This window comes from Pristis pectinata, chromosome 2 (genome assembly GCF_009764475.1).
Source record: "Pristis pectinata isolate sPriPec2 chromosome 2, sPriPec2.1.pri, whole genome shotgun sequence".
Classification (NCBI taxonomy): Eukaryota; Metazoa; Chordata; class Chondrichthyes; order Rhinopristiformes; family Pristidae; genus Pristis; species Pristis pectinata.
In genome coordinates this window covers 33,910,954-33,923,661 of record NC_067406.1, presented here as the reverse complement: position 1 = coordinate 33,923,661, position 12,708 = coordinate 33,910,954, and the positions used below count along the sequence as shown (strand labels likewise).

Sequence of the window (12,708 nt, the reverse complement as noted above, 5' to 3'; positions counted from 1 at the left end):
AATCAGCACGATTACACTCGATTGTTCAATACCTCCCTCCACCCTGCCCTTACACTGTTGCTCATTCAAATTCTGATCATTCTGTTAAATTTTCTGATGAGCTTAGCATTGAATTTACTCACAGCCTCAGTATGATATTTGTTGGTTTATTCTTTCTTACTAATTTCTTTTCCTGCCCGTACCAACAAAATGGAGATAGGAAATTGAAACATACGAGGAAAGTGCTTTTGCTGCAAGTCAATCATACCAATCACAGACTCACTGCAAGCATTTTTTCAAGGCAATATCCTTGCCCTAACTATTTCTAGCTGCTTCAATGATCTTCCCTGCAAAGGTCATGAGTGGAAATGTTTGTTGATGATTATACAGCTCCATTTGTATCACCTCAGATAATGAAGCAGTTTGTTTGCAATCGGGGGACATCAGATAAGTGATAGATAAGTGTCACACCACAGACTTGCCACAAAAATGTCATGGCTATTAGACTAGGTCAAAATCTGGGCATCTACGCGACTGCTTTGATTCAGTGGACTGGTCCATGTTCAAAGACTCACCTGCCAGCCTTGATGAGTATGTCACTACCATCATAGACTTTATCAGCAAGCGTGTTGAGAACTGTGCACTAAAGACGACAAGATGGGTGTTCCCAAACCAGAAACCATGGATGAAATGGGAGATCCATTCCCTACTGAAGTCGAGGACTGCTGCATTCCAATCAGGTGACCCTGACCTTAACAGGAAATTGAGATATGACCTCCAAGAAGCTATGAGGAATGCCAAGAGACAATACCAGTTCAAATTAGAGTCCCAGACCAGCCGTCAATTGTGGCAGGGCTTACACGTTATAATGGGCTACAAGATGAAGTGGGGCAGCATAGTCAACAACAGTGCATCCCCTCCTGATGAGCTTAATGCATTCTACGCACGTTTTGAACAGAAGGGGAGTGGATTGTCACCACCCACCCTGACAGCCTCCAATGCAACTGAACCCATGGTCACCGTCGAGGACGCAAGATCAGTCTTCCAGAGAGTGATCCTGAGGAAAGCATCTGGCCCAGATGGAGTCCTTGGCTATGTGCTCAGATAGTGTGCTGATCAGCTGGCAGAGGTACTTGCAGACATATTTAACCTCTCCCTACTTCAATCCGAGGTTCCCACCTGTTTTAAGACCGCTATCATCCTGGCACCGAAGAAAAACAAGGGAACATGTCTTAATGACTACTGACCAGTGGCTCTGATATCCACCATCATGGAGTGCTTCGAGAGGTTGGTCATGGCACACATTAACTCCAGCCTCCCAGACAACCTCGACCCACTGCAATTCGCCTATCACTGAAACAGGTCTGCAGTGGACGCTGTTTCCCTGGCCCTACACTCAGCTCTGGAGCATCTGGACAGCAAAGGCAGCTACGTTAGACTATTGTTTATTGACTACAGCTCCACCTTCAATACTATAATTACAAGCAAACTCGTCACCAAACTCCGAGACCTGAGACTCAACACCTCCCTCTGCAACTGGATCCTTGACTTTCTGACCAACAGACCACAATCAGTGAGGATAGGGAGGCAACACCTCCGGCACAATTATTCTCAACACTGGTGCCCCACAAGGCTGCGTCCTCAGCCCTCTACTCCACTCCCTAGATACTCATGACTGCATGGCCAGATTCTGCTCTAACTCCATCTACAAGTTGCCAGATGATACCACTGTAGTAGGCTGTATCTCAAATAACGATGAGTCGGAGTACAGGAAGGAGATAGAAAGCCTAGTGACATGGTGTCATGACAATAACCTTTCCCTCAAATGTCAGTAAAACAAAAGAGCTGGTCATCGACTTCAGGAAAGGGGGCGGTGCACATGCACCTGTCTACATCAATGGTGCTGAGATCAAGAGGGTTGAGAGCTTCAAGTTCCTTGGAGCGAATATCACCAATAGCCTGTCCTGGTCCAACCACATAGACACCATGGCCAAGAAAGCTCACCAGCACCTCTACTTCCTCAGGAGGCTAAAAAAAATTCGGCATGTCCCCTTTGACACTCATCAACTTTTATCGATGCCATAGAACAATACAGCACAATACAGGCCCTTCGGCCCACCATGTTGTGCCGACCTTCAAACCACTCCTAAGACTAACCCCTTCCTCCCACATATCCTTCCATCTTAAATTCCTCCATATGCTTATCTAACAATCTCTTGAATTTGACCAACATATCAGCCTCCACCACCACCCCAGGCAGTGCATTCCATGCACCAACCACTCTCTGGGTGAAAAACCTCCCTCTGACCTCTCCCTTGAACTTCTCCCCCATTACCTTAAAGCCATGCCCTCTTGTATTGAGCATTGGTGCCCTGGGAAAGAGGTGCTGGCTGTCCACTCTATCTACTCCTCTTAATATTTTGTATACCTCTATCATGTCTCCCCTCAGCTTCTTTCTCTCCAATGAGTAAAGCCCTAGCTCCTTTAGTCTCTCCTCATAATCCACACTCTCCAATCCAGGCAGCAGCCTGGTAAATCTCCTCTGCACCAATGCCTCCACATCCTTCCTATAATGAGGCAACCAGAATTGGACACAGTACTCTAAGTGTGGTCTAACCAGAGTTTTGTAAAGCTGCATCATTACCTCGCGGCTCTTAAACTCGATCCCACAACTTATGAAAGCTAACACCCCATAAGCTTTCTTAACTACCCTATCCACCTGTGTGGCAACTTTCAGTGATCTGTGGATATGAACCCCCAGATCCCTCTGCTCCTCTACACTGCCCAGAATCCTGCCATTTACTTTGTATTCCGCCTTGGAGTTCGTCCTTCCAAAGTGTACCACTTCACACTTCTCCGGATTGAACTCCATCTGCCACTTCTCAACCCAGCTCTGCATCCTATCAATATTCTTCTGTAAGCTTCGACAGCCCTCCACACTATCCACAACACCACTGATCTTTGTGTCATCTGCAAACTTGCTAACCCACCCTTCCACCCCCTCATCTAAGTCATTAATAAAGACCACAAAAAGTAGAGGTCCCAGAACCGATCCTTGTGGGACACCACTAGTCACAGCCCTCCACCACAACCCTCTGCTTTCTACAGGCAGGCCAATTCTGAATCCACACGGCCAAGCCTCCCTGAATCCCTTGGCCTCTGACCTTCTGAAGAAGCCTACCATGCACAATAGAAAGCAACCTATCTGGCAACTGCTCTGCCTGGGACCACAAGAAACTGCAGACAGTTGTGGACACAGCCCAGCACATCACAGAAACCAGCCTCTCCTTCATGAACTCTGTCTATACCTCTCGCTGCCTTGTTGAAGCAGCCAGCATAATCAAAGACCCCACCCACATGGGTTATTCTCTCTTCTCCCCCCTCCCATCAGGCAGAAGATACAGGAGCTTGAGGAAACATACCGTACCACCAGGCTCAAGGACAGCTTCTATCCCACTGTGATAAAACCATTGAACGGCATCGACCTTATACAATGAGATGGACTCTAGACCTCACAATCTACCTTGTTATGACCTTGCACCTTATTGTTTACCTGCAATGCACTTCCCTGTAGCTGTGACACTTTACTCTGCATTCTGTTGTTGGTTTTACTCTGTACTACCTCAATGCACTGTGTAATGAACTGATCTGCATGATCAGTACGCAAGACAAGTTTTTCCACTGTACCTTGGTACAAGTGACAATAATAAACCAATACCAATCTGTGGCAAGTCTTTCAAGCATCTGCAAGGCACAGTGGACTACAAATGACTTGCTATGTGACTGCAAGTAAAAATAATTTGGAAGCTTAACATCAAAGACAAAGCAATCAGATTAATCAGCAACTCAACCACCATCTTAAACACCACCATCAGCTCACCAAGTCAGTTGTTTGCACTAACTACAGTTTACAGTGCAAACAACTGACAGTGCAAATCATCAAGACATCTTCAGCAGTAGCTTCTAAATGAGCTTCCACCAACAAATGCAAGATGCTAGCCAAATGAGGAGACAGACCTGCCGATCACTGAGCCAGACACCTTTCAACCACCTGTTGGCAGTGAAGCCAGTCCCTTGCTGAGCTGCTTGAAACTACAATCTGCTGGCCCCTTTGTCTATAGGCAATCCATGCCATTGAACAATCTAGCTCTGCTGGAAATTTTCAGCCCTACTTGACCACTGTGGCAGGAGGCTTCTTGCTGAGCAAGACTCAGGTAAGACTGGAGTCTCTTGGCTCAGTCTGGGATTCCAAGGGAAGGAATTTTGTAAACAATGTGTTCGTGTAATTGTCTGCCCAAAATACTGCCAAGGTGGTGGAGATATTTTGCATAAAAATTTAAATGAACACAAGCTGGTCCTAATATTTGGTTTTTAAATATTCTTTAAAAATGTCTAATTTCTGCTTGTGTCCAGATAATTGACAATGTGTAGCGACTCACCGTCCGGGCAAGCAAACTGGCTCAGCAGTCAGGTCGCATGGCATCAGAGCGACGAGGCCCAAGATGGCGGCGGGCCTTCGTCTTCCCCGAGCGACGGGGAGAACCCGTGCGCGGGAAAGACTTGATGACATAGCATATACGTCATTGCCGGTTGCATTGGGCAGGAACAGTCTCCCTTAAAAGGCCCGCGCAAGGCGGGAAAATAAACCAGTTCTTGTTTGGCAATCCTTCGACTAGCGTCTTGTTTTATTTCACGGTAGCAACCGCTACATTGGTGACGCCGACGGTCCAAACAGATTTTGGACCCGCACAATGGACAACAACGCAGCAGCCAACACAGTGGCTCTCAAGCTGCCCACCTTTTGGACACTTCATCCCAGCATCTGGTTTGACCAGGCCGAAGCACAATTCCACCTTCAGCAGATCACCTCCAACTCCACGAAGTACTACCATGTGGTTAGTTTTCTGGACCAAGAGACAGCCGCCCAGGTCGGAGACTTCATCCAGTCGCCTCCGGAGGAAGATAAGTACCCGGTTTTCAAAGACCTTCTGATTCGGACCTTTGGCCTCTCCCGTCAGGAGCGCACCGCCTGCCTGCTTCAGCTGGATGGCCTGGGGGACAGATCCCCATCCGCCCTAATGAATGAGATGCTGGCATTGGCCGAGAGACACAAGCCATGCCCGATGTTCAAACAGGCCTTCCTCGAACCGCTCCCCGATGACATCCACCTGCTGTTAGCCAACGCCAACTTCAGCAACCCCCGTGAGGTAGCCGCCCGGGCAGATGTCCTGTGGAAGGCCAAACACGAGAGCAGTTCATCCGTTGGCCAAATCACCAGGCCGCGAGCCCAACGCCCGCCTCGTCCAGTCCCAGCAACCAAGCAGCCACACCCCAGGAACACAGACGACGACACGGGCGACCAGCTGTGTTTCTACCATCAGAGGTGGGGCGCAGAGGCCCGTCGATGCCGCCCACCCTGCAAGTTTCAGGGAAACGCCAGGGCCAGCCACTGCTGATGGCTACGGCAGCTGGCCGCCGACAGAGCCTCCTATTCGTTCAGGACAAGAAATCTGGACAGCGTTTCCTCGTTGATACTGGAGTAGAGGTCAGTATTTTGCCCCCGACCAGCCGCGACACTCGTAACAGGCAACCAGGTCCTGTACTCAATGCCGCCAACGGCACAACGATACGGTCCTTCGGTACCCATACATTTCAATTACAATTCGGCAGCAGCCGTTTTACCTGGACCTTTACCCTTGCCACCATCGCCCGACCACTCCTAGGAGCCGATTTCCTTTGGGCCCACAACCTGTTAGTTGACCTGCGAGGGAAGCGGTTAGTCCACTCTAGCACTTTCCAGCCCTATCCCCTGGGAGAAACCAGCCTACCAGCCCCGCGCCTGGACTCCATTTCCCTTTCTGGCGACGATTTCACTAAGCTCCTAGCTGAATTCCCATCAAGTTTGGCACCTCAGTTTACAAATTCTAGGCCCAAACATGGGGTACGACACCACATCATTACTACAGGGCCACCCCTTCATGCCCGAGCACGATGACTACCTCCAGACAAGCTCCGCCTGGCAAAGGAAGAGTTCTGTCACATGGAGGAGCTGGGGATTGTTCGCAGGTCAGATAGCCCCTGGGCTTCCCCCCTGCACATGGTCCCCAAAGCCACCGGAGGGTGGAGGCCCTGCGGCGACTACTGCAGGCTGAATGATGCCACCACCCCGGACCGCTATCCCATCCCTCACATCCAGGACTTTGCAGCGAACTTACATGGGGCCCGCATCTTTTCCAAAGTGGACATCGTTCGGGGATACCACCAAATTCTGGTCCATCCAGATGACGTCCCCAAAACTGCGATTATCACCCCATTCGGCCTGTTCGAATTCCTTCGAATGCCGTTCGGCCTTAACCGTGCAGACCTTCCAGCAGCTGATGGACACGGTAGGCCGAGACCTGGACTTCGTGTTCATTTAACTTAGATGACATACTGATCGCCAGCCGTAACCGCCAAGAATACCTTTCCCACCTCCGCCAGCTGTATTCCCATCTCCGCGATTTCGGCCTCACGATCAACCCGTCCAAGTGCCAATTCGGACTAGACTCTATCAATTTCCTCGGCCACAAAATCACCAGCAACGGGGCAACACCCCTACCCGCCAAGGTAGACGCTATCCGCCATTTTGCCTGCCCCAACATGGTCAAAGGCCTACAGGAATTCCTTGGGATGGTCAACTCTTACCATCGGTTCATCCCTGCAGCAGCCGGTATCATGCGCCCTCTGTTCTCACTGATGGCTGGTAAGGGCAAGGACATCGCCTGGACTGACGAGGCTGCGGCTGCCTTCGTTAAGGCCAAGGATGCCCTGGCAGACGCCACGATGCTTGTACACCCTAGGACAGACGTCTCAACCGCCCTCACGGTGGATGCATCCAACACCGTGGTGGGTGGGGTATTGGAACAGCTAATCGAAGGCCATTGGCAACCCTTGGCATTTTTCAGCAAGCACCTCAGAGCACCCAAACTGAAATACAGCGCTTTTGATCGGGAACTTCTAGCGCTGTATCTGGCGGTCCGGCATTTCAGGTAATTCCTAGAAGGCAGGCCTTTCACCGCTTTCACCGATCATAAGCCTTTGTCCTTTGCCTTCTCCAAAGTCTCCAACCCCTGGTCAGCTCGTCAGCAGAGACATTTATCCTACATTTCTGAATTCACAATGGATATCCAACATGTCTCCGGAAAGGATAATGTCGTTGCTGATACACTTTCCAGACCGACCACCTACAACCTGTCCTTGGGTGTCGACTACACGGCCCTAGCTGACGCACAGCAAGCCGACGACGAGCTGCCCAGCTACAGAACCGCAGTCTCGGGCCTGCAGCTCCGAGATTTCTTGGTTGGTCCAGGTCAGCGGACTCTACTTTGTGACATCGCGACTGGTCAGCCCCGCCCTATAGTCCCTGCAGCTTGGCGGAGACACATTTTTGACGGTACATGGGTTGGCGCACCCGTCCATCAGATCAACTGTCCGACTGGTCGCCAGCAAGTTTGTCTGGCATGGCCTGCGCAAACAGGTCAGTGAGTGGGCCAGGACTTGTCCGCACTGCCAGATATCGAAAATCCAATGACACACCAAAGTCCCGCCACAGCAGTTCGAGCCTATCCGTAGGAGGTTCGACCACATACACATCGACCTCGTGGGCCCTCTGCCGGTTTCAAGAGGAGCCTGGTACCTCCTTACCATCGTGGACCGGTTCACGAGGTGGCCAGAGGCAACCCCCCTGACTGACATCATGAATGATTCCTGCGCCCGGGCACTGCTCACAACTTGGGTCTCACGTTTTGGTGTTCCAGCCCACATCACTTCAGACAGAGGAACCCAATTCACCTCCAGTCTCTGGTCTGCATTAGCGAACCTGCTAGGGATGCAGCTGCACACCACCACGGCCTACCATCCTCAATCAAATGGGTTAGTGGAACGTTTTCACTGTCATCTGAAATCAGCCTTGATGGCCCGCCTGAAGGGTCCTAACTGGATTGACGAACTGCCTTGGGTCCTGCTCGGCATACGCACTGCCCCTAAAGAAGACCTCCGCACTTCGTCAGCTGAGCTTGTGTACAGGGCGCCCCTAGTTGTGCCAGGGGATTTCATACCTGCCCTTCGAGACCCAGGGGAACAACCCCCAGCAGTCCTACAAAGACTGCGCGAGAAGCTCGGCAACTTAGCCCCGATTCCCACCTCGCAGCACGGTCAAGCCCCATCTTGTCAGCCCAAAGAACTATGAGACTGTAAGTTTGTTTTCGTTCGCAGGGGCACACCTCGGGCGCCATTGCAACGACCATATGAGGGACCGTTCCGAGTCATCAGGAATAATGGATCCACCTTTATTTTGGACATGGGGGCAGGGAACAGGTTTTCACGACGGACCGCCTCAAACCGGCCCATTTAGATCTGCAACAACCGGTCGAGGTTTCAACGCCACGACGCAGAGGCTGACCCCCTAAGCGGCGGCTGGCACAGCCCGCGGACCTTGGGGACTGTATCGCCGGTTCTGGGGGGGTGGGGGGGGGGGTGGTTGTGTAGCGACTCACCATCCGGGCAAGCGAACCAGCTCGGTCGTCAGGTCGCACGGCGTCGGAGCGACGAGGCCCAAGATGGCAGCGGGCCTTCGTCTTCCCCGAGTGACGGGGAGAACCCGCGCGCGGGAAAGACTTGATGACGTAGCATATACGTCATTGCCGGTTGCATTGGGCGGGAACAGTCTCCCTTAAAAGGCCCACGCAAGGCGGGAAGATAAACCAGTTCTTGTTTGGCAATCCTTCGACTAGCGTCTTGTTTTATTTCGCGGTAGCAACCGCTACAAATGAAACTTTTGTTAGCTTTCTCAGACTTCCTTTTGGGATTGAGAATGGGTACAAGGCTACATCTGATCCCAAAAAAAGGCACACCAAAGAAAGCCAAGTTCTCCAAGGCAGTCATCTGAGAAACAGAGGAAATTACATCCTTGTTGCGTCGACAGAGGGGTCACATAACATCCCCAACTTGTGGATGGGTCTAGCGCAGCACAGAATACATCACTGGGTCGGTTTGTCAAACACTGTGTTCACTGCACATTACAGCCATCGTCACAAGGTGAGTGGTGGATGGACATCCAGTTGGACAATCTGGTTCACTGGCTGCATCCTCATCACAAACTATAGTGGTTAAAAAAGGTAGCTCACCATTATTAAAAGGTCAACCTGGTAAGCAGGTCATGACCGGAGAATGTATTCTAAAAACAATGAACTGATCCAGTCTCTTTTTCCTCTGTTGGCGAGGACAAACTACATGTTCCCTGGACATTTAGAATCAAGTAAAAGGCTGGTGTATGAACTCACTCTTATCCTATACCCACCAGATGGCAGCAAAACACAAATGTAATTTCTACAAACCCACAAATATAATTTCAATAATTGGTCCCTTTACAATTTTCAAAATCCAAAGTTTTCTAATTCAACAATGAGTGATCTTTGTTTGAAAAATGTGGATTTTATTACAATAAAGTTAGAATCATCTGCAACTCACCTTTAAAAGATTAAAAGGTGTGTGTGAATGGCAAGGCCTAAGGCTCCTCGATTTTGGACTTCAGCCCTGACTTCATTGTGGAGAAATGGAGGTGACAGGAATTGTAGATGAATGGGATTAGGGTGTGGTGGCCTCAGAACTTTAAATACAGGTTCAGGTCAGCACCAGAAACAAAGGAGTGGAATGGGAGAAAGAAGTTCTAATGCTTATTGACCTGGACCAAGAATTGGAGGTTGTGCCAATAGTTAGTTACTTATCAACCAGCTGCCTAGGGGATTTCATTAGATGCAAATCCAGTCTGTGTTTACTTACATTGCAACAGCAACTACAATTCAGAAGTGCCTCATGGGCTGTAAATGCTTTGGGACATCTAGGAGGTAATAAAGAGACTAGACATATACAAGTGTTTTTTTTTCAAAATCACTAGGATGCTCAACTTAGAGGAACTGTTAACAATGAGCTTTTTTTTAATTACATGCAATTATGCTAAGTGCAGGAAGTAGGATATTCAAACTGATGCTTCATATTTCTAGAACATTGATCTACAACTGACAACTCTCAAATTCATTTTGCATAAATTCAAAGGCTTCCTCAATTATAAGATAGGGCACGTACCAGAATCCTCAGAGACCTTTTTAAGTGCAGCCTGCAGGAAATTTAGGATATCGGCATTTCCTGAGAGCTTGTAGTAATGAAGTGCATCATGACCCAATGCATCTACTAACTTCAAATTGGCACCCTTCTTGACTAAAATTTCGACAGCGTTTCCACTACCGTGCTCACAGGCCAGCATTACAGCAGTCCTAGGGGTAAGAGAAAGAACAAAAAAATGTGATTCACTCAAATCTCTTTTGTACATAGAAAATCTTTTGATAATTACCCAACAAAACTCGAGAGTATTCCTGCATATTACAGGTTTGTTTCTGAGACTGGGAAGTAAAATGGCATAAATGAAGACATAATTGACACAATTATGAATTGATTCCAATACTCAGTTTTAAAAGCCTGAACGTTGTAGGACAAAGAAACTACAGCAGAAACTAAGATGCAAACAACAGACAATCCCTTAAGAGCTTTGTTGGATTGGCTCTTCCTGCTGCTAAAAGCTGGGTCCTCCATTCATGCTTAACATTTAGCTTTAGCTGGATTGCTGCAGTACAATTTGGCTACACCAGAGACAAGTCAGTACTCCATGAGGATTGTATTGGTATTGGTTTATTATTGTCACTTGTACCGAGGTACAGTGAAAAGCTTGTCTTACAAACCGATCATACAGGTCAATTCATTACACAGTGCAGTTACATTGAGTCAGTACAGAGTGCATTGATGTAGTACAGGGAAAAACAGTAACAGTACAGAGTAAAGTGTCACAGCTACAGAGAAAGTGCAGTGCACTAAGGTGCAAGGTCACAACAAGGTAGATCGTGAGGTCAAAGTCCATCTCATGGTAAAAGGGAACCGTTCAATAGTCTTATCACAGTGGGGTAAAAGCTGTCCTTAAGTCTGGTGGTACGTGCCCTCAGGCTCCTGTACCTTCTACCAGATGGAAGAGGAGAGAAGAGAGAATGACCCGGGTGGGTGGGATCTTTGATTGTGCTGGCTGCTACACCAAGACATCGAGAGGTAGAGACAGAGTCCAAGGAGGGGAGGCTGGTGTCCGTGATGCGCTGGGCAGAGTCCACAACTCTCCGCAGCTTCTTGCGGTCTTCAGCAGAGCAGTTGCCGTACCAAGCTGTGAAACATCCAGATAGGATGCTTTCTATGGTACATCGGTAAAAGTTGGCGAGAGTCGAAGGGGACAAACCAAAATTTCTTTAGCCTCCTAAGTAGAGGCGCTAGTGAGCTTTCTTGGCCTTGGCATCTACGTGATTTGACCAGGACAGGCTGTTGGTGATGTTCACTCCCAGGAACTTGAAGCTCTCAACCCTCTCGACCTCAGCACCATCGATGTAGACGGGTACATGTACACCGCCCCCTTTCCTGAAGTCGATGACCAGCTCTTTTGTCTTGTTGACATTGAGGAAAAGGTTGTTGTCATGACACCATTCCACTAAGCTCTCTATCTCCTTCCTGTACTCCGACTCATCGCTGTTTGAGATATGGCCTACAACAGTGGTATCATCTGCAAACTTGTAGATGCAGTTAGAGCAGAATCTGGCCACACAGTCATGAGTGTATAGGGAGTAGTTAGAGGGCTGAGGACACAGCCTTGTGGGGCACCAGTGTGGCGAATAATCGTGCCAGAGGTATTGCTGCCTATCCTCACTGATTGCAGTCTGTTTGTTAGAAAGTCAAGGATCCAGTTAGAGGGAGGTGTTGAGTCCTAGGTCTCGGAGTTTGGTGACAAGCTTGCTTGGAATTATTGTATTGAAGGCAGAGCTGTAGTCAATAAACAATAGTCTAACGTATGTGTCTTTACTGTCCAGATGCTCCAGAGCTGAGTGAAGAGCCAGGGAGATGGCATCCGCTGTAGACCTATTTCGCTGATAGGCGAATTGCAATGGGTCCAGGTTGTCTGGAAGGCTGGAGTTGATGTGTGCCGTGACCAACCTCTCAAAGCACTTCACGATGGTGGATGTCAGAGCCACTGGTCGGTAGTCATTGAGGCATGTTACCTTGCTTTTCTTTGGTACCAGGATGATGGTGGTCTTCTTAAAACAGGAAGGATCCTGAGATTGAAGCAGGGAGAAGTTGAATATGTCCGCAAATACTTGTTGATATACATCTATAATTCGAGCAGCACCACCATCTTTCTGAATATAGACATGATTGGAATGTGCAAGCAATCTGAAGTAATTGGCATCTGCACCACCTAAACAACTGCTGCTGTGGAACGTAACTTTGCAGTCTCAGAGGCACATTCAGCTAAGGTGCAATGTAAAAATAGTTTGAGGACAGTGGCCTAGAAATTCAACAGCACATGACTTTGTCTAGCACTGTGTACAGTATATGAAAAGTAGTTTCTCCTCCGTCTCCCCCCCACCTCCCCCAGAATTAAATGAAAAAAGGATATTTTCCAGGTTGTTCCACAACTCTCCAGAAATTTAACTAGGTACTTCCTGGACCAAGATAATCTTTCAAACTGACAACTTCTTTCCAACACAACACTTTACTAAAACCTCATTCAGTTTGCTCACACTCGTATCATTCTGGCCTTGGTTGACCACTGGTGCCCTGCTGCAACACCCATAAGGCCAAAATGTTTGACAGATGCAAAAGCAT

General features: G+C 48.7%; 1 protein-coding gene across 4 annotated transcripts in view; it reads right to left on the bottom strand.

The window, feature by feature from the left end:
- The window catches only part of rai14 (retinoic acid induced 14), a 199,379-nt gene that overhangs the window by 41,429 nt on the left and 145,242 nt on the right, over positions 1–12,708 (bottom strand). For all 4 annotated transcript variants that reach the window (XM_052010039.1, XM_052010040.1, XM_052010037.1 and 1 more), the window contains one exon: positions 10,102–10,289. In XM_052010039.1, the coding sequence (XP_051865999.1) occupies positions 10,102–10,289 (188 nt within the window). The remainder of the gene's footprint in view (positions 1–10,101; positions 10,290–12,708) is intronic.